This window comes from Quercus suber, unplaced genomic scaffold, assembly GCF_002906115.3.
Source record: "Quercus suber isolate HL8 unplaced genomic scaffold, Cork oak 2.0 scaffold_20, whole genome shotgun sequence".
Lineage (NCBI taxonomy): Eukaryota > Viridiplantae > Streptophyta > Magnoliopsida > Fagales > Fagaceae > Quercus > Quercus suber.
The window spans coordinates 1,456,338-1,464,949 of record NW_027069485.1 but is presented as its reverse complement, the minus strand read 5'-3'; the positions used below and the strand labels follow the sequence as shown (position 1 = coordinate 1,464,949).

Genomic DNA, 8,612 nt, shown 5'->3' with positions numbered 1-8,612 from the left:
GATTCTTCATTATGGAAAGTTCAACAGAAAACAAATAGCTCCATTCGTGTTCTAGTTAAATGCACATATGGCACCTACAACACAAAAAAGATTCTCTTCATTTACTCTTAAATGAAGATATTCATTTTAAGGTGAAACTAATACCATGCTTGTGTGATTCACGGGTGAATGAGAATTAAAATCTAAAGTAAATAAAAGATTTTGTAAGCATCATTCTAATTTGAACAATAAAATAGTTAATGAACAAATTACCTTATATGATGATAGATGGTTAAAATAATTTTATTTAAATAATGAAAGTTCCATGAAACTTTTAGTAATAGAATTTTAAACCAAATATGTTCATTTTTAGACCCCTTAACACAAGTTGTTTAACCTAGTTATTTAGCCAAATGATTACTTAGACAAATTATTCAATTCTAGGTTAACACAATAAAATCATATTATGTAAATAATACAGAAATATAAAGAACACAACGAGATAATAACTCAGAAAAACCTAACCGATAAAAAATATGGAGAGGATTTAACCTATCTATCCTCAAAGTAAAAAGCAAATCCACTATAGAGAATTGTTTACAATAAGACTTAGACCATTAACATCTTATTGCTACCATATGTAAAACTTACTGACACGATCACATGCAAATTCTGAATCCACGGACTCCTTCTCTATTAGACCTTTGCAACACAAGCACTCACACTTGTGATAAAAAAAAAAACACAAACTTTCCTGTTTATGACTCCAAGACCACCCTTGAAGGTTTAGATCATCAGCAATTTTGATGACCAGAGAAGACAGTAACTTCTACAACACCGGATTTTGAGATTTTTCGAGGAAAAATACCGGTAGAATATATGAGAGAGCTTTTTGGGTACGAAACCCTAGATACAAAGGAGGCACACTCTTCTTTCTCTAAAAAGCCTTTTTAAAAATATGCTTAGGGTTTCATTTATATACTAATCCTTAATGGGCTTGAACTGCTGTTTAGACTTAATTCAAATTTTGCAGATACGATTCTCGATCGATCGAGCCTTACTCTCAATTGATCGAGCTTTGCAATTTTGCACAGTAAGTTTCTGCATTCAACTCGATTCAAACTATAACAAATAAACTTTAAGCAAGCCTAAACCTAGATTCATTATTTTGATCATGGTTTGCCAATATATACAAAGTGAAATTCTAATACATTTAGTTCCTAAAGTCTTAGAACCTAACAAAATAGTATTTTCACATTTTGGAACTTTGGTAGAGTTTGACCTATAGTAGATTGGTTTAGTAATCAAAAGAGTATTTTAACTTTTTGGAATCGAACTTTAGTAGAGTTTCACCAAGAGTAGAATTGGTTTAGTAATTTTAATGTGCTTACTATAGTGTGGAAGAACGAGAGTTGGAGAAAGAAACAAAAAAAGACTTAATTAGAGGAGCAAGAGACATACAAATAATGTTAAGTACGGCTTGTGCTTGATAGACAAATTAAATATTTTTGAAAATTTGAGTAGTGCCTGGCATTACATTCAAGCCCTTTCATCGTCAACAAGTTGTAATATGCTATGTTAAATATTAACATATACAATAGCTGATTTAGAGTTGGTTCATATATACTCTCATAAGAAGGACAAGAAGTTCCTTTTCTCCCCAACTACATATACACAAAGACAAACATTATACTATTAGGCAATCTCTAAAGCTACCAAAGAGGCTTGTAATTCAACTAGCACTTTTCGGTGTTTTCAGTGGAGCTGTTCAAACATTAAATTCCATCTTCCTAAACTATCAAAGTTTAAAAAAAGGAAAAAGAAAAAGAGACACAATATCTTGAACTAGAAGATCTACACAATGGTGTACTGGCGTTCTAGGGTGTAATCAACTAGCCTTTCCAACTCCTTTTCATCAATGTACCCATCATCGTTAGCATCAGTACACCGGAGTGCCTGCTCAGTTCTATAAGAACACCAACGCGAGCCAAGATATTTGAATGCTTTCTTCAGCTCTTCCCTTGAAAGTTTTCCATCTCCATCAGCATCATGGCTCTTGAAAACATTCATTAGCTGATCTTTAGTGTATAAAACACTCGTAGGTTTATACACTGTAACTTTCCTGCCCATTTGTGATCGACTTTGGATAGGATTTGTTTGCTAATAGAGTCACACTTAATTGCACTACAAGGAGTTTGAGAGCAACATTGATTTCTAGAGAGATGTGGCTCCCATGTATATCTTTGTACCTTTATTCCAATTTATCTTGTAGCTAGTATTTTTATTCAAATTATAGAAATACACATTTGATGCAAGAGAAATATTCCCGGTCTTTGACGCATCAGATTAATTAATCTGATATGACCTTTTTTTTATGTGAAAAAAAAAATCCCTCAAATGTACTTTTCAATATATTTTTTCATATATCTTCTAAAACAAATAAAAAATAAAAATTGAATAATGCATAAATCCTTACATTAATAGTCCTGTAATTTCTATTAGCATATTAATCTATTAATTCCACACAAAAAAGATAAGAAAACACCTGTGTATGTTACACTTAAAACATTACATAAATTTAAATCACCTAAAAATTTGAATATATAGAGTTTAAAAATAAAATATAAAACGATTGATAAAGAAAAAATGTAAATAATTGGAAAGACAATTTATAGTGAAATTTACACCCAAAAAAAAAAAATACTATTATTAGATCTAATTAACACTAAAAATATGTATATCTGAGAATTGTACGTTAAGTTTATAAGTAATTTCATTAATATATTTATCTATAACATTAAAAAAAAAAATCTAAAATAACTGTAGTGTATAAATATAAATTGAAAATAGATCCATTAAATTAAAATTTAGATTTAATAATAGATGCTTGGCAAACAAGTCGGGCTGGGTTATAATCCTGTATTGGTCAAAATGGAAAAGGCCAAAACAGGGTTTTTATTCTTATTATGCGTAAAATTTATACCCTAAGCCATCACATATATTTATAATAATCACATTAACTTATAAGTAACAAAATATTTAGAGTATATACAAGGTTAAGGGCTGTTTGTTTTAGCTTAAGATCCATTTTATAGCAAAATTTATGTATAAAGTTTTAAAATTAATGCACAGATATTTATATTTTATATATAGCTATACTTATACCCAAATTATTTTTTAAATAAAATAAACCAAGAAAAACAATCACAGCAAAACACAAGCATAATATTACTTTTTTGTTATTATGGGCGACAAGAGAAGTGGTAGCAAGGAGCCAAGGCTTTTTGATAATAAGAAATTCACTATGAATAGCAATTGATGCTTATTTACTTTTCTCAGTCAAAAAGTTTTGGGAGGTTATATAATGAAGTGTCATGAACAAGACTGGTGGCTAAAAGATAGTGTGTGTGTGTGTGTGAAAAGAAGAAGAAGATTTGCTAGAAATGATCGATAATCTTATCCTATACCAAACCTAGCTAGGATATAGTTTCTGATAGTAACCCACACAAAGTTGCGTAGAGGCCAAAAAAGCATATACCCGATATCTGCTAATAGCCTAATAATGTTATATGGACCGTAGTCTGGTCCGTGGAGATTGAAACGAATAAACTTTAGTGTTTATTTTCTATCCAAAACTTTGGTGTTTATAAAGCTTCTTAAAGAGAGAACATGGGATTATAGGGAATATTATTTTTATTTTTTCCGGTTATTTTTGCCAGACTTTTAATGTAGTTCTTGACTTATGTTCGGATATTGTTTAGTCTTTTGACCCCATATATTGACAATTTAAATGGAATTAAAATCGAATTGATTAATTAATCAATTATGTATGAATTTCACTTCACATTAATTAAGTCATATAAAGAATTTTTATTTTTTAAAAAAAAAGTCATATAAAGAATATTGTAAAAAAATAAAAATAAAAAATAGAATGCAGAAATCAAGGACGCAGTCATGATGTGAAAAACCAATGACAACTAACTACCAATGAAAAAAAAAATCAACTGTTTAACCACCAACCCTAAGACAGAGATCCACTAAATAAAATTGAAGTTCTTAGAATAGAAATCAATCTTAACTTCTATCGCTACCTCCGGCAAAAACTTACTCATATGACCACTATTCCAACCTTAAGTTATTCTACTTTGGATTTTCAGGAACTCTCCACTTGCAACTTCAAAGTCTACCCTAAAAGATTCTTCATAAAAGCTTGACTGTTTTTAGTACCATAGCTTCAATTGGATGGTTCACCAAGTACCGACCTTCAGATCTTTGGTGTATTCGGTATGTTGGTGAACTTAAGAGAAAAAGCACAAACCCCAGGCATAAGGCTCTCTCTTTTGTTATTTAGACGACTACTAATATTAATGATTCCTTTTATACTCTAGCAAGTAGGGCTAAAATTCCGACTCATGGATTGGCTTAATGGGCCTAATTAAGAATCGAGGTTAATTATTATTTTCGATCAATCAACTAATTATAGAGAGGGCTGTCAAGATTAATCTTGATCAATCAACTAGTTGTCGACATAGGTTCAAGAATACATAAGCTTCCTTTTCCTTGAGTTGTTATGGAATTGACCTGTACTTGAAAACACATTTAACATATCTAACTCGCACTTTTGTTCACAATTTGCCAACCTAAACACTACAGACATAACAAATTATATAAACATTAGAGTTCAATTAAATTTATAAACTTGTATCAATTTAGTTCATAATGCTAAATAAAAAAACTCCGGTTCGAAAAACTTACACAAGCACTGATTCTCTTAAATATCATGGAATATTCCATGGCCATATTTGGCTGAAATCCACCAATATAAAAGAACAAAGTTTATTCTTTTTCTTTAGAGCTGCTAGAGAAACTGAGGAATAATTCATCCAAAAAAAGAAAAAATTCCAATGTTATTACACCAGGAATAAGAGAAGTTATCATATTTAATTAAGCATGTATTGCAAATCTAGGTTCCATATCCAGAACATGTTACAACACTTAAACTTCATTTGCTATCCCCATTAAACAAAGGTAGACATTTTATTTTTATTATTCATTTATTCTTATAATCCACCCCATCTCCTAAAAAATGGGTTAAAACAATAAAACAAGGCCTATTTATTAGTACATGTATTCATTGTTGATGTGTATTTCACTAGCTCAGCCAACTCTTTCTTGCTGATGTAATTATCACCATTATCATCAGCATGCCAGAGTGCTGACATAGCGCGCAAGCTCGGGAATTCAACTCCTAAATCGCTGAAGGCCTTCTTAAGCTCTTGCTTGCTGAGGTAGCCATCTTTGTCTGAGTCAGAGCGCCCAAATACATTCTTCATCTGCTCTTCACCACATGTAATAGCAACAGAATTGGTCTCTCTCTTAGTGCGGTTAGCAGGAGCAGACTTAAACCTAGCATGACTCATTTTTTTGGCTGGGAATTCGGGTTTTCGTTGGTGTTAAACTTGAATATTGGGAGCTATATATATAAGAGTTTGCTTGCTGTGTGATAAGAGAGTGTTGAGAATGAATTTAATCAATTTATATAGAACAGAGGCCAACTTCAATTTGATATGAGTGCGCATTTGTTTTATTCTCTTTACTCTTTTTTAGCTTTTAGAACTTGCGGGATGTGCCTAATGAGACAAAATATGGTACCCAAGCATATATAGATGGACCGTCCATCATGGACGGTAGCATAAACTTGGTTCATGAATCTATTAATTTTGCTAGGTGCATGTTGCATAAATATACAAAATATAAATAAAGCTTCCCTTTTGATAATAATAATAATAAAGACATATAGATGGAAGTGTCAAATTACTCAAATCCACTTCCTAATTAGTTGAGCAGATTACGCATATTTACTCTCGTAGATGATAAACCAAATGATCTGCTTGCAATGTCGTAGGCTGTTGTTAGCCATTTGCTTATAGTAGTTCCTCAATTTTCAGTAACACTTCCAAAACTTTTGCAATTATTCAAAGGAATAACTGGCAAGTAATGTGCAAAGTTGTTATACATTAGCGTAATTTATTTTAATTAATAGTGGATAAGGAATGATAAAATATATGTTTTACTGATGGTTGTACTTTTTATCTTCGAACTAAAATATTAATTAATTTTTAGTGTAGGCGAGAATTAAACTCTAATCTTTAACTTGTTCAACTATCAGAGACTTTACCCCCAATAAAGCTAACTAGAATCCACAAAAAATTAGTTTAGAATAGAATTAGTTAGATTTGTTTGGATTAGAATGAATTATAATTAGTTTTATTGATACATTATAGGAAGTTAGTATTTATTGTTCATCTAATTAATTAGAAGTCAATTTTCTATAAATTCATGTTGACAATGAACAAAAAATAATCATGATCTACTATATTATAAATTGTTAACTAGAGGTCTGGACTTTTTTTAAGTAGTCTATTTATCTAGGAGGTAACAAAGTAACCAATAAAAACTTGGGTGCATAACAATTTGGAATCAAAATATGGATCAATGAAGCAATTGGAGCAAAAGGTTATCTCCCTTATCTCTGGTCTGCAGCAAATGAAACAAATTACGGAGAAAACCACTCAGTTATTCAAGAAGTTCAACATGTCTCCATCTCACGGAAGGAGAAAGGTTGCAAGCTTATGAAAAGGCACACCATGATTATGAAAGACACACTGACAATGGAGAGTTTCAAAATAATGGCACAAAAGAAGGAAAACTACAGTCAGAAAGATGTAAAAGTAAAACAGCCTTCCAACCTTTCTATCTCTACGTTATTCATATGGAAAAGCTAAATGCATGCTTTTCAAAAAAAAAAAAACTTGAAGAATGTAAGAAAGGGAGGCAGATCAAATCCAAAATGCCAACATGTATGAAATCAAAGAGTTCTTCATGAAGATTGAGGAAGAAGAAGAAGAAAAACCCTTGATGACAAGGGTGTCTTCTAGAAGAAATGAAAAAGATATGTTTTGCTGATTTAAATAAATTAAATTGAATTAAGATTAGTTAGATTGGTTTGGATTAGGATGAACTATGATTAATCTTATCAATTAGTTATAGGAAGTTATAATATATACTGTTCATCAATCTAATTGGAAGTTAGCCTTATATAAATTTATATATTAACAATGAATAAAGGGTTGTCATAATTTCCTTAATTATAAACTGTTAACAATTATAACTTGGAAATTTGTACTCCCTTAAAACAGTCCATTTATGAAATTAAGAGATCTTGATTCCCTTAATGCAACCAATAAAAAATTGGGCACATAACAAAACCGATCCAATTATCCAAATCATTTTTTTTTCATAAGTACTTCTTCTTGTAGTTGATAGGACATGAATGTATTGACCCCTTATGATGAATTAACCAATTAATTAACCTAATTAATTAATTAATTCAATTAACAGGCAATACGCGTAGCAGGACAAATAAATCACCAACTAAGTTAATATGCAGTAAAAAATAAATTTGACACGATGATTTGTTTACAAATGGGGAAAATCTCCAAGGCAAAACCTCACCAAGTGATTTTAAGGTTACCACTTCCGAAAAATCACTATTATCACAATAAGCGATTACAAGTAAAGGAATCCCAGTACCTTATACCAACCTACAGTTGAACCCTTACCCCAATATCCAATTGGAGTTGTTCTATAGTGATAATCTCTCATTTTCAATGCACAGCTCCTAGTATGTGACTAACCAATTGATACACAGATCCAAATACGTGACTAACCACCAACTTAAGAAAGATGTTGGCTACAAAATTCTTTAATTCATCAACACAATGAAGATTACGAAACTCTTTGGTTACAAAACTTTATGGCATACAAATGCAGCAGCTTCTCCAAGAGAAAAATGAACTAGGGCATATGTCTCCGGTTACAATATGCTTGTTAAAAACTTTTGCATTAAGTTGCATTCACTTTCATCGGCTGTGACGGCCCTTAAAATAATCCTTATATATGTTTAGGGTTGTGAGAAAAGAAAATCTAAACATGTATACACGAATATGTGTGAAATTAGAGCTGAAAAAATTATTTTCATAAATCTCAATAGATAAATTATCTATCAAGCAACTATTGATCATCGGGCTGAAGATCCCTTTTAAACCTTGATAGATGCTATCTGTTGAGCTAACTGACGAGTTTTAAAATTCAACACTTCTTCACTTGTTTCTTGGACAAATTTGTGTGGCTTTAACACTTGGACTTAAAGTCTTGTTTCTTGAAATATTAAACACATCCTAGATCTACCCAATTACAAGTAAATTATGTTTTGTCAAAATATTAGTCAATTCTAGATGATATATGTTCCTAACATGATTCACATATGTCCTAACAGTAGTCAAGGGAACAAACAGTATGACAAATGAAGATGTTTTGTAATGCTTATGCTATGCCACCAATTGCAAAGCGATCCACCGATAAGTAATAGTTAATTGGGTATACAGTGTATGATAAAATTTTCACATAGAACAAAAATAAATAAATAAATAAAGAATTTGAGAAACTTAATATATATTTAATTGAGTGAACACATAGATTTAAATTTTTGGATTGCATAGTATTTATATATATATATATATATATATTATATTAAGTCCTTAATTAGAGGCTCTATATAACGTCCCCCCCCC

The 8,612-nt window shown here is 30.9% G+C and overlaps 1 protein-coding gene across 1 annotated transcript; it reads right to left on the bottom strand.

Moving 5' to 3' along the window:
- Positions 1–1,833: 1,833 nt before the first annotated feature.
- Positions 1,834–5,399, bottom strand: LOC112024123 (probable calcium-binding protein CML33). The gene is made up of 2 exons (XM_065763078.1): positions 5,105–5,399; positions 1,834–2,057 (listed from the first exon to the last, which is right to left on the bottom strand). Exons 1-2 carry the CDS (start codon positions 5,397–5,399, stop codon positions 1,834–1,836), a joined length of 519 nt encoding a protein of 172 aa, XP_065619150.1.
- Between the last annotated feature and the right edge of the window lie 3,213 nt (positions 5,400–8,612).

What these genes read in the sequence shown, in the direction of transcription:
- LOC112024123 (XM_065763078.1), bottom strand. Translation starts at nt 5,399, where the DNA reads ATGAGTCATGCTAGGTTTAAGTCTGCTCCTGCTAACCGCACTAAGAGA. An exon ending in CACATCAACAATGAATACAT is followed by an intron (nt 2,058 to 5,104) that starts GTACTAATAAAT and finishes TATACACTAAAG; the next exon opens with ATCAGCTAATGAATGTTTTC.